Source organism: Artemia franciscana, chromosome 5, assembly GCF_032884065.1.
Source record: "Artemia franciscana chromosome 5, ASM3288406v1, whole genome shotgun sequence".
Classification (NCBI taxonomy): Eukaryota; Metazoa; Arthropoda; class Branchiopoda; order Anostraca; family Artemiidae; genus Artemia; species Artemia franciscana.
Genome location: NC_088867.1, coordinates 22,000,404 through 22,022,033, shown reverse-complemented (window position 1 = coordinate 22,022,033; position 21,630 = coordinate 22,000,404). Strand labels below are relative to the sequence as shown.

Sequence of the window (21,630 nt, the reverse complement as noted above, 5' to 3'; positions counted from 1 at the left end):
GGTGTCACAATTTCTAATGATCTTAAGTGGGAAACACATGTATCCAACATTGTTAAACAAGCAAATGTTTCACTATCCATTTTTAAGCTACTAAACAAATTTAATTGTCCTAAGATACATTCCCTCCGTGTTTACTTATCCTTTATCAGACCGTTATTGGAATATGCATGTCCGGTCTGGCATTCGCAACTTTCAAATGAACTTAGTGACAAAATCGAGTCGGTCCAAAAGCGTTCGCTCAGGATCATTTACAAAGAAGGCAAAATTCCATACTCCTTCCTCCTTAAAGCTGCGCGCATTACCACCTTAAAAGAAAGGAGGGAAAAAATTTGCCTGCTTTTCGCTAAATCAGTCATTTCCAATCCCCGCACTGAGGACTTACTCCCTGATTTTCACAATCCCATTAGACTCCGACTCCCCCGGTCAGCCTCCTTAGCAATCCCAACTTACTCTCCGATTCATGCTGTTACAGAAAGGTTTCGCAAAAGTTTTATACCATTTATTCTGAAACACCTTAATAATAATTCGTGATCATGTAATTGCCAAATTCCCCTTTTTACTGCAATGTTTTTGTAATTTAATTGTTAAGTTTATCTTTGATGATTTTACTTTTTTAATTCCTTTTAATTTTAAGTGTTTGACTTAATGTACTATTTTGATTTTTTTCTTAGCTTTTAGTGACATATAAAGCGAATTCGGCTCTTTAGAGCTTGTGATAGTTCTTTTGCAAATAAATCTTATCTTATCTTATCTTATCCCTAAGCTTTCGTTTCATCAAACCATGTTTCTGCTTTCGAGTGGAAAGCTCCGTTCTAGCAGGCAAGCAGGTAGGCACCACTTTCAAATGGAAGATGGACTAAAATCTATAAGTGTTAAATATATGCGGCAGATACCCGGCTCCACAGCTAATACATCTTCTTCGAGTGATAAATAGAAAAATTGACAGAAGCAAAAACGCGGCATTTTCCCACGGGTCTGAAAGTACTGCCATCTATTGTTGCTACCCATTTCTGTTCGTGATTTCAACTGATTTTATCATTAGGTTTTTCGGACATGGGATTGCGGTAGAGAAATGGTTTCAGGTGTGCTTTATAAACTTTAAAAGTTCTCTCATTGCTAAAGAAATTGGAGCTTATCCTCCACTCCTTTCTAAGTGGTGACGTTATAAAGTTGGCCAATGGCAAAAAAAAAACAACTTCAGAACTAAGACAGATAGAATTTTTTATTCGACGGCAATTGAATATATATATATATATATATATATATATAAATAAATACTAGATATGAAAAAGGACATACAATTTGGACTAATCGCTTTCTGGAATGTTTCTTTGATATTTCTTCTTTAACTTTTTCTCTGACTGATAAAACTTTAGGGAATCAGCTCAAATATCAATTCCTGAAACTTGGCGCTTAATCCATTAAACTCAGTCACTTTCTTTAAAATTTTCCTGAAATCTTGTCAGTGGCGTCAATTCACAAAAATTAGGGGGAGGGGGAAAATATTATTTTGTTTTTAATTTTTTCCATGAATATACAAAAAAGGGTATTTTTCAATGACAATACCCAGAATATATATATTTTAAAATCTAGATGGGAAGGGCATACAAATCAGGAGAAAGGAAGGAGGAGCACCCCTCCCCCCATAGAAGCCATTGAAACTTGTCACTGCATGACTTAGTAAGGAGATCAGCAAAAATTGACGTGTACCATCACATATTACCTACCATCTGTCTGGAATTAATTTTGCCGAAAATCCTCTCTGCACTCTCTGTATCTGTTTGGCTTTCCATAATGGCTAATAATAGCTTACAGGCATTATTCTTCAATTTAAAAGTTTGTCTGATCTACAAGTACACTAATATCATCTGTTAAAAGTTCAACTACTATGTCTAAGCTGTTTGATTCATTCATTACTATACATTTCTGATTATCATGGCTTACTACGGATCCCTGAAACTAATAATAAATATTAGCATTAAAACAAAGAAAAAAAAAGTTAAGGTAAATAAAGAAAGAGAAACTGTCAAAAGACAAAACGAAACTAGAAAAATCACTCCCAAAAAAGTAGACAACTTAAACAAATCTTTGAAATTACAAATTTACTCAAATTTGCTTTTCATCCAGATTTGTCAAATTGCTCTGGCACATTACGAGAGGATTAAGATGTAGACATTTGATTTTCTTTATGTATTGACTTCCAGTGGAACTTTTTTTTCACTTCCCAACCTGTAAATTATTTACAAGGACAAGAATTTATAAGGGCAGTGCAAGTTTATCCTAAAGAATCACTAGAAACCAGAGAACAAAGAAAAATTAATAGATATAGACCAAAATAAATCATTGAGAGCGTCATAATAATGTGAGCGTGCTTTGTTGCCAACATCAATATCAAAGCAATAAAACATTGCAGAATGTAGTATTTGATTTAGTTCGAATGCCTGAATCTTTCCTGAGTTTTTATGTTTATTTTGTGCTATATCAGTGGACACAATGGACCTAAGAGAGTTTTTACTTGTAGAATGATATCTTTTTATATATAAAAAAATCAAACATTAATACATAAATGTATCTATAAGATATTAATAGATACAGACAAGGGGAAGGCATAACACAAAAAAGTAGCCTGTCCCAAAAATGACAACAACCACTTCCTAATTCTTAAGCAAGATGCTCCTGTCCATTACATATGATTTTACATTCAATTCTTTACATTTTTAAAATGAATTTTGCATGCTTTTTTGACAAAGAAAAAGTAGAAATTACAAAATAGAAATTGACTAATAAATCTACCCCAGAAACATGAATCTACCCCAGAAACAAGGGGAGAGCCTAAAACTTTGTATAGCAGAGGTTTCAATAGATTCCATGAAGAGATTGGCCAACAAAGGGGAGAGAGATGCCCCCATAGCCAAACCAAACACCTGTTTGTAAAATTCACCTCTAAATTGTACCTCTAATTGTAAATTGACAATTGTATTTATTATTATTGGTGGTGGTTTTATTTGTTTTTAGTTTAGTGGGTTTTTTCTTTTTATCTCGTGCTGAGGACACCTAGTTTGGATACAGGCGAAATATCCGCGTTGTTTTAGTCTTTCCTCTCTACTGGCCGTGGTCTCGTTTGAGGTTTTTTGTGGAGTTTTATCTGTCTTTTTGTTTATTCTTGTTCAGGTCAAGGGACTATAAGTTTCCTATTTAGCTATTTCAGACAAGGCGGTCTGAAACCCACGAGCTGACGTGAATTATGTGTCTGGCTGATAAGTGACAGCAGTTGGATATTGGAAAAAAGTCTTACAACTTAATATCTTTGATTTGTCTGGGGAATTTGGTTTGAGTAGTGTCTAAGGTGCTTTGGACCGAAACAGAAGCAGGTTAGGTCTTAGCACAGTAGAGAAGAACTTGGTTTACAGTGGTGTTGCATATACGCATCTTTGTTTTGAGCGTAATGCCGGGCTTTGATCAGACAGAGCGAGACAGTTGGACCATTGTTGAGGCCGCCTTTGCGATTCAGGACATACATTCAGCTTCGATAGATCTGTTGTCCCTGATGAAGAGGCCAAGATACGTGAACAGTTACACAACTTCAACCGTATTTTTCGCTATATTGAATACAGATGAGTACAGATTGCGTCTGCCGGGCCAATAATCATTAGCATAGTCTTTTGCCCGCTGATTTTCAGGCCCAGTTTAAATACTTCTTCCAAATGAATGGTAATGGCTTCTCCGAGTTCAGCTGATGAGTTGTATACCAAAGCAATATCATCTGCGAAGTCAGAAAAAACTTAGGACTCGGTCACCAATCTGCAGTCAAGAATAGAGACGATTGGTGGTTCTTTCCATGGCGTATTCGATGAAGACATTGAAAGTTTGTAGGCTGGTGGTGGTACATCCTTGCCTCACATTTACTTCGAATAAAGCAGAATAGCTGTAACTTGTGTCAGCACAAATTATGGATTCTCGAATCTCTTAGTACTTGTTTCAAAGATTATATTACTGGTTTCATCGGGAAACATATTTATCCCAAGTTAGAAATAAGAAGGAGCGAAATTTTCAAAGTGAAGAAGGTTTTAAGAGGATTTAGGACTCCAAACCACCCTACTCCTTGGTAAGGTGTAAATGTCTTCATTTGTAACATGTTAAAACGTTTCATTATCCGAATTGCAGCAATAGCTAGTAACCTAGTAGGGCACAATCCCATCCCATAGTAAAAAAATTAAATAGCCAATAACTACAAAAAAAAAATCTAGGTTGCAGTGGTGGCTAGCAACTTGGTAAGAGACGACCACATCCAATACAAGAATGTAATGGCCGATAACTCAGATCAAATCAAAGATGATTTATCAGGCCGATAAATCAGTGTCGGATCAAACCAAAAAGTACACTATTAGAACTACCTTTTCCGAAACCTTTGTGTAGGAAATTTAAAATCCCTTTGCTTGAATAACGAGGAAAATCCATTTGCTTGAAAAACCAGATAAGTTGCTTGAGCTACGATATTCTGCACCGATGGCATCTTTGTTTTCTTTTTTTTTATGCAGCAAGCAGGGACGAATAATTTCCTCAAAGAGATAATTATCGGACCTTTCAACTACGTTGAACAAAATGGCTATTTCAACATTTTGATTGGATTTGTTTTGGGAAATGGTTTGCGCGGGAGAGGGGTTAATTGCCCTCAATCCCTTTTGACTATTAAAAAGGGCACTAGCATTTTCAATGAGCCTTTTTCTAAGTTTCTAGGACAACAAATAGCCAACTCAAAATTTCTTGACCAGTACCATGACTAGGTTCAAGAGTAAGCTCCGATGGATATATATTTTTAGAAATATCAATAAATTCCTTACAATTTATAACCAAAATATCATCTAAATATCTTTTATTATTTGACAAAACATGTTTTAAATTATTTTGATTATTCTTATCCATCATATATTTATATTCGAGTTGACTTAAAAACAAGTCAGCTATAAATGGGCTGGCATTTCCCCCCCCCCCCTCCATGGGAATTCCCACAATTTGCTTGTACAAATTACCATTAAATCTTATATGAGTACTAGCTGTTGGTGTGGCGCTTCGCACCACACCAACACCTAGCTGGTGGGGGCGCTTTGCACCTCCTCCAAAGCCCTCCCCCGCGCATGTAAGTCGTTACGCACCATTGTAGTTGTGTCCCTGTGTCCCATCTGCTAATATAGATAGATATATATATATATATATATATATATATATATATATATATATATATATATATATATATATATATATATGTTTTTAACTACGTAAAACTTGCAAATATACAACATTCTTCGCTGTCCCATTGTCTGTGCATATAAATAGATTGTCAGGTTTACCGACTCTTGAACATGCAACATAATTTTCCATGGGAAAAACAATCCGTATTCAGATCTATACCGCATTTTTCTAACGATTGCCCTTGAGCTTTGTTGATGGTGATTGCTAATCGAACATTCCCTGTGTCCCCATTGTCATTTATATATCCCCCCTGTGCCCCGGCGTCCCCGTTGTAGTTATTCCTGTGTCCCTTCAAGAGTCTATCACCGTCAGTGAATTATTAACCCTCTAATATGGATTAAAATTCGAAAAGTTTTTATTACCAGAACAATAGGTTTTAAGTTTATTTATAATTTCCTTTAAAATTAAAGAGAGGTCAGTAGCAGCAATGCAGGTTGGACATCTAGCTATTCCAACAATAAATCGTGGTTTAGGGGGATTCTTATGAAATTTTACAGTCCAATATAGGAAAGAGAAATTTTTCTCATCGTCATTAATTCTAATATTAAATCTTTTTTAAGTATTTCCTCAGTTTTAACAATTAAATTCGCATCCTCTAAATTCACCTTTTCTTAAACATTAGTCGTGCATAGCTTCTGACAAATTATGGCAAAATTGTTATTAGTTTTATCCACCGGCAAAATTATAAAAATCATTCTGTAGATTAGCAATTGCTTGTTTTATCCTAGCATTATAAAATAATGATTTAGTGTTACTATTTTTTAAGTTAGCATATATTTTATTACGTATTCTACTAATAATTACATTCTTCCAACTTTGAAAACTCTTTATTTTATTCTTTATTCATAACAAGATTAGTTATTGCCCTTACTTAAGAAATTAACATATCTTTTTTTGTATTTTGGCGGAAATTAAATTGGGATCGAGGGAATGGATGATTTGCAAGAACTTAATGAAACGTTGTTTTAACCCAGGAGGCAAAAATTTTCCATTGACCAAACCCCCAATAAATAATGCACTCCTCATGTTTTTTTAATCTTTTTTTTATCTTTTCTTATCATTTTTGTCCTTTTTATTTCTTGTCGTCTAACAGATATTTGGATGGCTACGATACATTCAAGATCACTTAATAATTCTAAACTAACGCAGTTCAAACAATAAAAGGTTTAATTCTAAGACAAAGGTATTTTCAACATTAAATAGGTAAAGTAGCCAAAAAAGATTCTGCTGAACAGAAATATCAAGGTAACATGCAAAGAAACTAAAGTATTACTAAATTACTAAAAACGTTATTAAAGTTAAATGTATGTCTACTATTAAAGAAAATTATTAAGCTATAAATATTTTTCTTGAAGTTGGAGAATGTTGATTGATTGGTATTATCTGATTTATTTTTATTTTTAGTTAATTCAGGGACTACTGTTAGTTGACGGGTTGAATATTGAAATTTAGATTGAATCAAATTTCGAATGAGAGTATATTTATTTTCTTACGTTTGCTGGACTGCCCCTTTGGAAAGCCTTCTGGCAAGCTTTTGACAAGCCCAAAGGGGTTTTATGTTGTAATGTATACTGTAAATAAATTGTTCAGTACAATAGATATAAGAAAAAACAGTTCAAAATGGTATATCTATATATCTATATCTATATATATATATATATATAAATAAGTTGTCTGTCTGTGTGTCTGTCTGTCAGGTGACGTCATGTTTCTGTGTCGACTGACGTCATGAAGTTAGTTGTCGTCATTTTTGCTATGACGGTGACGTCATTAACGGTATTTAAGACATTTGTTCACGGAAAAATGTTTAATTGTAAAATGACTGAAGAACCTACAATGGCAACAGCCGAGGAAGCTGCTCAAAGAGTTTATGCCAAAAAACTTGCTGCTGATAGAGAAAGTAAGAAAAGAAAGCGTTCCGAGGAATCACAAGAACAGCAAGAAAACAGGCTTGCAGCTGATATAGAAAGTAAGAAAAGAAAGCGTGCCGGGGAATCACAAGAACAGCAAGAAAACAGGCTTGCGGCTAAAGAACGCAAAACCGCGCAGTTAGATGAAAATCCACCTGGACAGCGAGAGTCAAAACATATCAAAACTGAAAATGATAGCGATGATGATTGGGTTTGGGATTTTGACTTGGATAAGGTCATCAATGTCTACCAAATTTAAGTTAAAAAAACAAAGGTTCGTCGATATGTACTTCATAGTGACGCTGAAAAATAAAGAAGAAAAAGAAAACTGAAAAAAGAAAAAAGGTAAAAAACTAAAAAAAAAAACTAAAAAGAAAAAACACTCAAAGAGAAATTACAGACCGGGACACAAATGACGACCGAGACAGAGGGAATATAAGTGACGATCGGGAACCTCAAAGAGAAATTACAGACTGGGACACCCGGACACAAATCACGACTGGGACACAGGGAATATAAATGACGACCGGGACACAGGGACACAACTACAACGGGGACGCCGGGGGCACAGGCGGGATATATAAATGACGACCGGGACACAGGGATTGTTCGAATAGAAATTACAGACCGGGACACCGGGACACAAATGACGACCGGGACACCGGGACACAGGGAATATAAATGACGACCGGGACACTCAAAGAGAAATTACAAACTGGGACACCGGGACACAAATGACGACCGGGACACAGGGAATATAAATGACGACCGGGACACAGGGACACATCATTAGAATAATGAGGTATAGATCTGAATACGGATTGTTTTTCTCATGGACAATTATATGTTGCATGTTCAAGAGTCAGTAAACCTGACAATCCATTTATATGTACAGACAATGGGACAGCGAAGAATGTTGTATATTCACATGTTTTACGTAGTTAAAAACATATATTTATATCTATCTCTATTCACAGGTGGGGCACAGGGACACAACTACAATGGCGCGTATCTAATATGGCGCGTAACGACTTACGCGCGCGGGGGGCTTGGGGGGGGCGCGAAGCGCCACCCCAACAGCTAGTATATATATATATATATATATAAATTAGTTGTCTGTGTGTGTGTGTGTTTGTCTGTCGAGTGACGTCATGTTTGTGTGTCGACTAACGTCATGTTTTCGACTGACGAAATTACAGACCGGGACATCGGGACACAAATGGCGACCGGGACACCGGTACATAGGAAATATAAATGACGACCGGGACACTCAAAGAGAAAGCGACCGGGACACAAGGAATGTTCGATTAGCAATCACCATCAACAAAGCACCGGGACATAAATGACGACCGGGACACAGGGAGTATAAATGACGACCAGGACATAAGTAAAAAAAACTAAAAAAACTAAAAAAAGGTAAAAACTACAAAAAGAACTAAAAAGAAAAAAAACCTAAAAATTAATAAAAAAACTAAAAAAGCTAAAAAAACTAAAAAAGAAAAAAAAGAAAAAAAGAAAAAAAGAAAAAAAATGAAAAATAAAGGAGAAAAACAAAACTAAAAAAATAAAAAGAAAAAAACTAAAAAGAAAAAAGAAAAAAAACTAAAAAAAAGTAAAAACCAAAAAAAACTAAAAAGAAAAAAAGGGGAAAAATAAAAAAATTTATTTCATCATATACCATTCCAAAAACGAATGTATATACAGACCGGGACACCGGGATACAAATGACGACCGGGACACGGAATATAAATGATGACCGGGACACAGGGACAAAACTACAACGGGGACGACGGGGGGCACAGGGGAATATATAAATGACGACGGGGACACAGGGAATGTTCGATTAGCAATCACCATCAACAAAGCTCAAGGGCAATCATTAGAATCATGAGGTATAACTAAAAAAACTAAGAAAAAGGTAAAAAACTAAAAACTAAAAAAAAGACCAATTCAAAAACGAATGTATATACAGACCGGGACACCGGGACACAAATGACGACCGGGACACCGGGACACAAGGAATATAAATGACGCCCGGGACACCCAAAGAGAAATCACAGACTGGGACACCGGAACACAAATGACGACCGGGACACAGGGAATATAAATGACGACCGGGACACAGGGACACAACTACAACGGGGACGCCGGGGGGCAGAGGGGGATATCTAAATGACGACGGCAACACAGGGAATGGTCGATTAGCAATCACCATCAACAAAGCTCAAGGGCAATCATTAGAATTGTGAGGTATAGATCTGAATACGGATTGTTTTCCCATGGACCATTATATGTTGCATGTTCAAGAGTCGGTAAACCTGACAATCTATTTATATGCAAAGACAATGGGACAGCAAAGAATGTTGTATACCACTTGGGGGGGGGGGTGCGAGGTGCCCCCACCAACTAGTGTTGGGGTGGCGCTTTGCGGACACAGGGAATGTTCGATAAGCAATCACCATCAACAAAGTTCAAGGGCAATCATTAGAAAAATGTGGTGTAGATGTGAATACGGATTGTTTTTCCCATGAACAATTATATGTTGCATGTTCAAGAGTCGGTAAACCTGACAATCTGTTTATATGCACAGACAATGGGACAGCGAAGAATGTTGTATATTCGCAAGTTTTACGTACTTAAAAACATAAATATATATACTAGCTGTTGGTGGAAACCTCGTTGGTGGGGGTGTTTCGTGCCCCCCAAGCCCCCCGCGCGCGTAAGTCGTTACGCACCATTGTAGTTGTGTCCCTGTGTCCCACCTGTGAATATAGAAAGATATTTATTTATATGTTTTTAACTACGTAAAACTTGCAAATATACAACATTCTTCGATGTCCCATTGTTTGTGCATATAAATAGATTGTCAGGTTTTCCGACTCTTGAACATGCAACATATAATTGTCCATGGGAAAACAATCCGTATTCAGATCTATACCTGATTATTCTAATGATTGCCCTTTAGCTTTGTTGATGGTGATTGCTAATCGAACATTCCCTGTGTCCCCGTCGTCATTTATATATCCCCCTGTGCCCCCGGCATCCCCCTTGTAGTTGTGTCCCTGTGTCCCGGTCGTCATTTATATTCCCAGTATTCCGGTCGTCATTTGTGTCCCAGTGTCCCAGTCGTCATTTATATTCCCTGTTTCCCGGTGTCCCGGTCGTCATTTGTGTCCCGGTCTGTAATTTATCTTTGAGTGTCCCTGTCGTCATTTATATCTCCTGGTCGCTATTTGTGTCCCAAAGTCCCAGTCTGTAATTTCTCTTTGAGTGTCCCGGTCGTAATTTAAATTCCCTGTGTCCCAGTTTTTAGTTTTCTTTTTTTCCTTTATTCTTCAGTTTTTTTTCCTTTTTTTATTTTTTTTTTCAGTTTTTAGTTTTTTTTAGCTTTTTTTATTAGTTTTGGTTTTTTTTTTCTTTTTAGTTTGTTTTGTAGTTTTTACCTTTTTTTACTTTTTTTTCTTTTTTAGTTTTTTACCTTTTTTTTAGTTTTTTAGGTTTTTTAGTTTTTTTAGTATTTTCTTTTTAGTTTTTTTTGTAGTTTTTACCTTTTTTAGTTTTTTTCTTCTTTTGTACTAATGCTAAAGCCAAGGTTCGAACCTGGAACCTCTCGGACCTGGAACATAACGCTTTACCAACTCACCTACTTCGGCTTGAATACATTCGTTTTTGAATTGGTATATGATGTGTCCTGGTCGTCATTTGTGTCCCGGTGTCCCGGTCTGTAATTTTGTCATTCGACAAACTTGACCTCAGACGACAAACAACTTCCTGATGACATACAGCTCAATCCTTATAATGACGTCAGTCGACAAACATGACGTCAGTCGACACACAAACATGACGTCAGTCGACAGACACACAAACAACTTATTTTTATATATGTAGATAGATCTATCTAAATATATTCACAGGTGGGACACAATGACACAACTATAACGGCACGTAACGAATCACGCGCATGGGGGGGCCTGGGGGGCACGAAGCGCCCCCTCCAACTACATGGACTCAGATGGATACTAACAAACAAATGGATAAGAAATGCAGTGCAATGAATTGTTATTCTTATAGACTAATGATTCATCAGAATGAAGATGATTATATTTTAAAATGCCGTCAATTGTTTCATCAATACATCGGTGATATGTATGCAAAGATTGAATCAGAACGTTTGAGTTTTTGGCTTGCAGTCCGAAATCAGTGATATCGATGAAATTGTACAATATCAGGCTGGAAGATACATAAGCAGTAATGAAGCTGTTTGGCGATTTCTTTCGTTTCTGACACATGAACGAAGTCCGGCTGTTGTTCACTTTGCAGTACATCTAAAGAACGGGCAACGTGTTTATTTTCTGATACCAACGTGCAAAAAAGAGCCCTGAATCCACAAGATACAACTTTAACTGCTTTCTTTTCGTAATGCCAAAATGATTCTTTTGCAAAAAAACTGCTGTATTCTGAAGTGCCTTCGTAATACACGTGAAATACTAAAAATAAATCATTTGAACTTCGAAAACAGGGTAAGTCAGTCGACGGCCAACCTACCATCTTCAAAGATACCCTGATAGGAAGACTCTACACCATTCACCCCAATCACCATGAATGCATCTCTCTCCGCCTGCTTTTGGTGAGTGTACCCCGTCCGGCTAAGGCCAAGGTTCGAAACTAGAACCTTTTGAACCTAGAATCTGGAACATAACGCCTTACCAACTCAGCTAATTCGGCTTGAATACATTCGTTTTTGAATTGGTATATGATGAAATAAATCAGACGTCACATGCGGACAAAAACACGGCGTCAGTAGACAGACAGACACACAACTTATTTATATATATCTATATATATATATATATATATATATATATATATATATATATATATATATATATATATACTAGCTGTTGGGGTGGCGCTTCGCGCCACCCCAACACCTAGTTGGTGGGGGCGCTTCGCGCCCCCCCAAACCCCCCCGCGCGCGTAAGTCGTTACGCGCCATATTAGTTACGCACCATTGTAGTTGTGTTCCTTTTTTTTAAGTTTTTTTTTTAGTTTTTTTTCCTTTTTTTCTTTTTAGTTTTTTATTGGTTTTTACCTTTTTTAGTTTTTTTCGTTTTTTCTTTTTACTTTTTTTTTTAGTTTTTATCTTTTTTATTTTATTCTTAATTTTATTCATTTATATATCCCCCTGTGCACACCGGCGTCCCCTTTGTAGTTATGTCCCTGTGTCCCGGTCGTCGTCATTTATACTCCCTGTGTCCCGGTGCTTTGTTGATTGCTAATCGAACATTCCTTTTGTCCCGGTCGCTTTCTCTTTGAGTGTCGTCATTTATTTAGATTGTTTCTCCTTTATTTTTCAGTTTTTTTCCTTTTTTTAGTTTTTTTTTCTTTTTTAGTTCTTTTAGTTTATACCTTTTTTAGTTTTTTTTTAGTTTTTTAGATGAAAATTTTTTTTAGTTTTTTTCCTTTTTTTCTTTTTAGTTTTTTATTGGTTTTTACCTTTTTTTTTAGCTTTTTTAGTTTTTTCTTTTTACTTTTTTTTTAGTTTTTATCTTTTTTATTTTTTTTTTATTTTTATTCTTAATTTTATTAGTTTTCTTTTTCTCTTCTATTTTTCAGTTTTTTCCTTTTTTTTAAGTTTTTTTTTTTAGTTTTTATTCCTTTTTTTCTTTTTAGTTTTTTATTGGTTTTTACCTTTATTTTAGCTTATTTTTCAGCTTTTTCCTTTTTTTAGTTTTTTTTTAGTTTTTTTAGTTTTTTATCTTTTTTTAGTTTTTTAGCTTTTTTATTTTTTTTATTAGTTTTTAGTTTTTTTTTGTAGTTTTTGCCTTTTTTTTAGTTTTTTAGCTTTTTTATTAGTTTTTAGTTTTTTTTGTAGTTTTTGCCTTTTTTTAGTTTTTTTAGTTTTTTAGCTTTTTTATTTTTTTTATTAGTTTTTAGTTTTTTTTGTAGTTTTTGCCTTTTTTTAGTTTTTTCAGTTTTGACGTCACCTGATCCAGTTTTTTCAGGTGACGTCACCTGATCCACAGATCCACACACAGACAACTTATTTTTATATATATACTAGCTGTTGGGGTGGCGCTTCGCGCCACCCCAACACCTAGTTGGTGGGGGCGCTTCGCGCCCCCCCCAAGCCCCCCCGCGCGCGTAAGTCGTTACGCGCCATAATAGTTACGCGCCATTGTAGTTGTGTCCCTATGTCCCACCTGTGAATATAGATAAATATATATATATGGTTTTAACTACGTAAAACTTGCGAATATACAACATTCTTTGCTGTCCCATTGTCTTTGCATATAAATAGATTGTCAGGTTTACCGACTCTTGAACATGCAACATATAATGGTCCATGGGAAAACAATCTGTATTCAGATCTATACCTCATGATTCTAATGATTGCCCTTGAGCTTTGTTGATGGTGATTGCTAATCGACCATTCCCTGTCCCGGTGTCCCGGTCGTCATTTACATCCCCCTGTTTCCCCCGGTGTCCCCGTTGTAGTTGTGTCCCTGTGTCCCGGTCGTCATTTATATTCCCTGTGTCCCGGGTCCCGGTCATCATTTGTATCCCGGTGTCCCGGTCTGTATATACATTCGTTTTTTAGTTTTGTTTTTCTCCTTTATTTTTTTCCTTTTTTTTTCTTTTTTAGCTTATTTAGATTTTTTAGTTTTTTTTATTAGTTTTTAGTTTTTATTTCTTTTTAGTTTTTTCGTCCCGGTCGTCATTTATATCCCCCTGTTTCCCCCGGTGTCCCCGTTGTAGTTGTGTCCCTGTGTCCCGGTCGTTATTTATATTCCCTGTGTCCCGGTCGTCATTTGTATCCCGGTGTACCGGTCTGTATATACATTCGTTTTTTAGTTTTGTTTTTCTCCTTTATTTTTTTCCTTTTTTTTTCTTTTTTATTTTTTTTAGTTTTTAGTTTTTTTGTAGTTTTTGCCTTTTTTTTAGTTTTTTTAGTTTTTTAGCTTTTTTATTAGTTTTTAGTTTTTTTTGTAGTTTTTGCCTTTTTTTAGTTTTTTTAGTTTTTTAGCTTTTTTATTTTTTTTTTATTAGTTTTTAGTTTTTTTTGTAGTTTTTGCCTTTTTTTAGTTTTTTCAGTTTTGACGTCACCTGATCCAGTTTTTTCAGGTGACGTCACCTGATCCACGATCCACAGATCCACAGACAACTTATTTTTATACATATAGATAGTTTTTTTTTTTTACTTATGTCCTGGTCGTCATTTATACTCCCTGTGTCCCGGTGCTTTGTTGATTGCTAATCGAACATTCCTTTTGTCCTGGTCGCTTTCTCTTTGAGTGTCGTCATTTATTAGTTTTTTCCTTTTTTTTTAGTTTTTTATTGGTTTTTACCTTTATTTTAGCTTATTTTTCAGTTTTTTCCTTTTTTTAGTTTTTTTTTATTTTTTTTAGTTTTTTACCTTTTTTTAGTTTTTTTAGTTTTTTAGCTTTTTTACTTTTTTTATTAGTTTTTAGTTTTTTTTGTAGTTTTTGCCTTTTTTTTAGTTTTTTCAGTTTTTTTTTTAGTTTTTTATTGGTTTTTACCTTTATAGTTTTTTTAGTTTTTTAGCTTTTTTATTTTTTTTATTAGTTTTTAGTTTTTTTGTAGTTTTTGCCTTTTTTTAGTTTTTTCAGTTTTGACGTCACCTAATCCAGTTTTTTCAGGTGACGTCACCTGACACATCCATCCATCCATCCACAGACAACTTATTTTTATATATATAGATATATATATATATATATACTAGCTGTTGGGGTGGCGCTTCGCGCCACCCCAACACCTAGTTGGTGGGGGCGCTTCGCGCCCCCCCGCGCGCGTAAGTCGTTACGCGCCATAATAGTTACGCGCCATTGTAGTTGTGTCCCTGTGTCCCACCTGTGAATATAGATAGATATATACATGTGGTTTTAACTGCGTAAAACTTGCGAATATACAACATTCTTCGCTGTCCCATTCTCTGTGCATATAAATAGATTGTCAGGTTTACCGACTCTTGAACATGCAACATATAATGGTCCATGGGAAAACAATCTGTATTCAGATCTATACCTCATGATTCTAATGATTGCCCTTGAGCTTTGTTGATGGTGATTGCTAATCGACCATTCCCTGTCCCGGTGTCCCGGTCGTCATTTACATCCCCCTGTTTCCCCCGGTGTCCCCGTTGTAGTTGTGTCCCTGTGTCCCGGTCGTCATTTATATTCCCTGTGTCCCGGGTCCCGGTCATCATTTGTATCCCGGTGTCCCGGTCTGTATATACATTCGTTTTTTAGTTTTGTTTTTCTCCTTTATTTTTTTCCTTTTTTTTTCTTTTTTAGCTTATTTAGATTTTTTAGTTTTTTTTATTAGTTTTTAGTTTTTATTTCTTTTTAGTTTTTTCGTCCCGGTCGTCATTTATATCCCCCTGTTTCCCCCGGTGTCCCCGTTGTAGTTGTGTCCCTGTGTCCCGGTCGTTATTTATATTCCCTGTGTCCCGGTCGTCATTTGTATCCCGGTGTACCGGTCTGTATATACATTCGTTTTTTAGTTTTGTTTTTCTCCTTTATTTTTTTCCTTTTTTTTTCTTTTTTAGTTTATTTAGTTTTTAGTTTTTTTGTAGTTTTTGCCTTTTTTTTAGTTTTTTTAGTTTTTTAGCTTTTTTATTAGTTTTTAGTTTTTTTTGTAGTTTTTGCCTTTTTTTAGTTTTTTTAGTTTTTTAGCTTTTTTATTTTTTTTTTTATTAGTTTTTAGTTTTTTTTGTAGTTTTTGCCTTTTTTTAGTTTTTTCAGTTTTGACGTCACCTGATCCAGTTTTTTCAGGTGACGTCACCTGATCCACGATCCACAGATCCACAGACAACTTATTTTTATACATATAGATAGTTTTTTTTTTTTACTTATGTCCTGGTCGTCATTTATACTCCCTGTGTCCCGGTGCTTTGTTGATTGCTAATCGAACATTCCTTTTGTCCTGGTCGCTTTCTCTTTGAGTGTCGTCATTTATTAGTTTTTTCCTTTTTTTTTAGTTTTTTATTGGTTTTTACCTTTATTTTAGCTTATTTTTCAGTTTTTTCCTTTTTTTAGTTTTTTTTTATTTTTTTTAGTTTTTTACCTTTTTTTAGTTTTTTTAGTTTTTTAGCTTTTTTACTTTTTTTATTAGTTTTTAGTTTTTTTTGTAGTTTTTGCCTTTTTTTTAGTTTTTTCAGTTTTTTTTTTAGTTTTTTATTGGTTTTTACCTTTATAGTTTTTTTAGTTTTTTAGCTTTTTTATTTTTTTTATTAGTTTTTAGTTTTTTTGTAGTTTTTGCCTTTTTTTAGTTTTTTCAGTTTTGACGTCACCTAATCCAGTTTTTTCAGGTGACGTCACCTGACACATCCATCCATCCATCCACAGACAACTTATTTTTATATATATAGATATATATATATATATATATATATATACTAGCTGTTGGGGTGGCGCTTCGCGCCACCCCAACACCTAGTTGGTGGGGGCGCTTCGCGCCCCCCCGCGCGCGTAAGTCGTTACGCGCCATAATAGTTACGCGCCATTGTAGTTGTGTCCCTATGTCCCACCTGTGAATATAGATAGATATATATATATATATATATATATATATATATATATATATATATGGTTTTAACTACGTAAAACTTGCGAATATACAACATTCTTTGCTGTCCCATTGTCTTTGCATATAAATAGATTGTCAGGTTTACCGACTCTTGAACATGCACCATATAATGGTCCATGGGAAAACAATCTGTATTCAGATCTATACCTCATGATTCTAATGATTGCCCTTGAGCTTTGTTGATGGTGATTGCTAATCGACCATTCCCTGTCCCGGTCGTCATTTATATCCCCCTGTTTCCCCGTTGTAGTTGTGTCCCTGTGTCCCGGTCGTCATTTATATTCCCTGTGTCCCGGTCGTCATTTGTATCCCGGTGTCCCGGTCTGTATATACATTCGTTTTTTAGTTTTGTTTTTCTCCTTTATTTTTTTCCTTTTTTTTTTAGCTTATTTAGATTTTTAGATTTTTTTTTCTTTTTAGTTTTTTTTTGTCCCGGTCGTCATTTATATCCCCCTATTTCCCCCGGTGTCCCCGTTGTAGTTGTGTCCCTGTGTCCCGGTCGTCATTTATATTCCATGTGTCCCGGTCGTCATTTGTATCCCGGTGTACCGGTTTGTATATACATTCGTTTTTTAGTTTTGTTTTTCTCCTTTATTTTTTTCCTTTTTTTTTCTTTTTTAGTTTATTTAGATTTTTAGATTTTTTAGTTTTTTTATTAGTTTTTAGTTTTTTTTTCTTTTTAGTTTTTTTGTAGTTTTTACCTTCTTTTTAGTTTTGTTAGTTTTTTTTTTTACTTATGTCCTGGTCGTCATTTATACTCCCTGTGTCCCGGTGCTTTGTTGATTGCTAATCGAACATTCCTTTTGTCCTGGTCGCTTTCTCTTTGAGTGTCGTCATTTATTTTTTTCTTTTTTAGTTCTTTTAGTTTTTACCTTTTTTAGTTTTTTTTAGTTTTTTAGATGAAAATTTTTTTTAGTTTTTTCCTTTTTTTCTTTTTAGTTTTTTATTGGTTTTTACCTTTATTTTAGCTTATTTTTCAGTTTTTTCCTTTTTTTTAGTTTTTTTATTTTTTATTTTTTTTAGTTTTTTACCTTTTTTTAGTTTTTTTAGTTTTTTTTTTAGTTTTTTAGCTTTTTTACTTTTATTAGTTTTTAGTTTTTTTGTAGTTTTTGCCTTGTTTTGGTTTTTTCAGTTTTTTTTTAGTTTATTATTGGTTTTTACCTTTATTTTAGCTTATTTTTCAGTTTTTTCCTTTTTTTTAGTTTTTTTAGTTTTTAGTTTTTTTAGTTTTTTACCTTTTTTTAGTTTTTTTTAGTTTTTTTAGTTTTTTAGCTTTTTTATTTTTTTTATTAGTTTTTAGTTTTTTTTGTAGTTTTTGCCTTTTTTTTAGTTTTTTTAGTTTTTTAGCTTTTTTATTAGTTTTTAGTTTTTTTTTGTAGTTTTTGCCTTTTTTTAGTTTTTTTTAGTTTTTTAGCTTTTTTATTTTTTTTATTAGTTTTTAGTTTTTTTTGTAGTTTTTGCCTTTTTTTAGTTTTTTCAGTTTTGACGTCACCTGATCCAGTTTTTTCAGGTGACGTCACCTGATCCACGATCCACAGATCCACAGACAACTTATTTTTATATATATAGATAGTTTTTTTAATCGAACATTCGAACATTCCTTTTGTCCTGGTCGCTTTCTCTTTGAGTGTCGTCATTTATTTTTTTCTTTTTTAGTTCTTTTAGTTTTTACCTTTTTTAGTTTTTTTTAGTTTTTTAGATGAAAATTTTTTTTAGTTTTTTCCTTTTTTTCTTTTTAGTTTTTTATTGGTTTTTACCTTTATTTTAGCTTATTTTTCAGTTTTTTCCTTTTTTTAGTTTTTTTATTTTTTTTAGTTTTTTACCTTTTTTTACTTTTTTTAGTTTTTAGCTTTTTTACTTTTTTTATTAGTTTTTAGTTTTTTTTTGTAGTTTTTGCCTTTTTTTAGTTTTTTCAGTTTTTTTTTTAGTTTTTTATTGGTTTTTACCTTTATTTTAGCTTATTTTTCAGTTTTTTCCTTTTTTTTAGTTTTTAGTTTTTTAGTTTTTTACCTTTTTTTAGTTTTTTTAGTTTTTTAGTTTTTTTTTTCTTTTTTAGTTTTAGTCTTTTTACTTTTTTACCTTTTTTATTTTTTTAGTTTTTTTAGTTTTTTAGCTTTTTTACTTTTTTATTAGTTTTTAGTTTTTACCCTTTTTTTAATTTTTGTCTGTCTGTCTGTCTGTCTGTCCGCATATGACGTCTGAATTATTTCATCGTCATTTATATATCCCCCTGTGCCCCCGGCATCCCCCTTGTAGTTGTGTCCCTGTATCCCGGTCGTCATTTGTGTCCCAGTGTCCCGGTCTGCAATTTTGTCATTCGACAAACATGACGTCAGACGACAAACAACTTCATGACGACATACAGCTCAATCCTTATATTGACGTCAGTCGACAAACATGACGTCAGTCGACACACAAACATGATGTCAGTCGACAGACACACAAACAACTTATTTTTATATATATAAATAGATCTATCTATCTATATTCACAGGTGGAAAGCAGGGACACAACTACAATGGCGCGTAACAAATTGCGCACCCGGGGGCGCTTGGAGGGGGGGGGGGGCGAAGCGCCCCCACCAACTACGTGTTGGTCTGCCGCGGAGCGCCACACCAACAGCTAGTTCATTCTAAACAGGGACAATGAAAGTTTCGTCGTATATAGCTAAAACGTAATAAAGAACAAACCACGGCTTATAGTAACTAAAATTTCATAGTAAAGAACAAACTGCTACAACCGGTTGTAGCGTAACAATAGGAAATCTTCGTTACATAAAAATAATATAAATAGGATATCAATGTCAATTACACAACAGCAAAAACAATTAAAACCTCTAAAAAGAACTTAAAAGCGAAAAAAAGCTGTCATTCCTAGCTCATTAAGCAATGAAAACCACCATCTAAGTCAGTGTTAATCCACTATCTAAGTCAGGTTAAACATAAGATGATCTTATGTTTCAATAAAATTAATTTAACTAATATCACATTTGGTGGCGTGTTCACTATAGGGTGAGGCAAGTTAAAAGCATTTTCTGTGAACAATAGATGGTCCAGACTCATCGTATTCCTGTTTAGAAATCCACATCTCTTGGAATGTTGAGAGGGAAGCTAAGATAGATCCACCAATCCATACGGAGTATTTACGCTCAGGTGGGGCAATAACTTTAATCTTCATGGTGGCTGGTGCAAGAGCAGTAATTTCTTTTTGCATTCTGTCAGCAATGATAGGGTACATGGTAGAACCACCAGACAAAACGATGCTGGCATAGAGATCCTTTCTGATGTCGACATCACATTTCATAATACTATTGTACGTAGTTTCGTGAATCCCGCAAGATTCCATACCGAGAAAAGATGGCTGGAATAAGGCTTCTGGGCATCTGAATCTCTCATTACCTATAGTGATGACCTGACCATCAGGCAGCACATAGCTCTGTTCAAGAGATGTTGAGCTGGCAGCAGTTGCCATCTCCTCTTCGAAATCCAAAGCAACATAACAGAGTTTTTCTTTGATATCTCGAACGATTTCTCTTTCGGCAGTTGTGGTAAAGGAATATCCTCGCTCAGTTAAAATTTTCATCAAGTAATCGGTCAAATCTCGACCAGCAAGATCCAATCTTTTAATCGCATGTTGAATGGCATAACCTTCGTAGATGGGTACAGTATGTGAAACACCATCGCCAGAGTCAAGAACAATGCCAGTGGTTCTTCCAGATGCGTAGAGGGAAAGGACTGCTTGAATGGCAACATACATAGCAGGGGTGTTAAAAGTCTCAAACATTATTTGAGTCATTTTTTCTCTGTTGGCTTTTGGGTTAAGAGGAGCTTCGGTGAGTAAAACTGGGTGCTCTTCCGGGGCCACACGAAGTTCGTTGTAAAATGTATGATGCCAGATCTTTTCCATATCGTCCCAGTCTGTGACAATTCCATGCTCTACAGGATACTTAAGTCTCAAAATTCCCCTTTTTGCTTGAGCGTCATCACCTACATAAGTATCCTGGCTGCCTGAATTAATCATCACTCCCGTATGTTTTGGACGCCCAACCACAGCAGGAAACAAAGTTTTTGGTTGATCATCTCCTGAAAATCCTGCTTTACAAATACCAGATCCATTATCAATAACAATTGCAGCAACTTCTTCTGTCATTTTATCTTATTTGTAATACTAATAATATCCACGTGTCGAGTAGCTAGAACCTAAGAAAAAACAAAACTAATTTTAAAATTTTCTGGTATTTTTATGGTGTGAATTAAAAATTTTAAATTATTGCTCACTGACCATAAATATTTTCCCTGTTTCCAGTTAAATAAAATTATGTTATATAAAATTTTCAGGAAATATTTTAGTTTCAGTTGACACATCAGATTTTTGTTAAAGCGACCCAAAAATTACTGCATTTTGTATAACTATGTTTGCATTCTTTTTATAATAGTAAAAATTCCATTTTGATTTTTATCGATAAAAAAGAACAGAAAATTAATTTAGAATTTTTTTTCCACATGACAGGTTCCATAAAAAAAAGTAAAGAGCTGAATTAACTGGAGATTTTGGTTTACTTCCACCAGTATTACAAAAGCCCACCAAAGATAAAACATATCAAAATTAATTAATAGTGGAAAAATGTCACAGCCTCGACCAAACAATTGACATGGAGAAATGACCTGGGATTAGAATGCAATACTTTAACTGTTAATTTTTGGCCATGCATTTTTTTCCATTTGGGAATAGAACAGTTACAACTGACCAATGAAACTAAACTGAGAATAGAAACTTGAAAGACGTCAAAAGAGGCTTTGCAATTCATGGACAACTTTGCTTCTCACTTTTCTACTGGGACTAACCATCATGGTGGAATGAA

The 21,630-nt window shown here is 34.6% G+C and overlaps 1 protein-coding gene and 1 long non-coding RNA gene across 2 annotated transcripts in view; both read right to left on the bottom strand.

The window, feature by feature from the left end:
• The window catches only part of LOC136027109 (uncharacterized), a 100,521-nt gene that overhangs the window by 64,525 nt on the left and 14,366 nt on the right, over nt 1-21,630 (bottom strand). The gene's annotated exons all lie outside the window — the stretch shown is intronic.
• LOC136027106 (actin, clone 302-like) lies at nt 17,265-20,938 on the bottom strand. The gene has a single exon (XM_065704053.1). It carries the CDS (start codon nt 20,916-20,918, stop codon nt 19,791-19,793), a length of 1,128 nt encoding a protein of 375 aa, XP_065560125.1. The 5' UTR covers nt 20,919-20,938; the 3' UTR covers nt 17,265-19,790.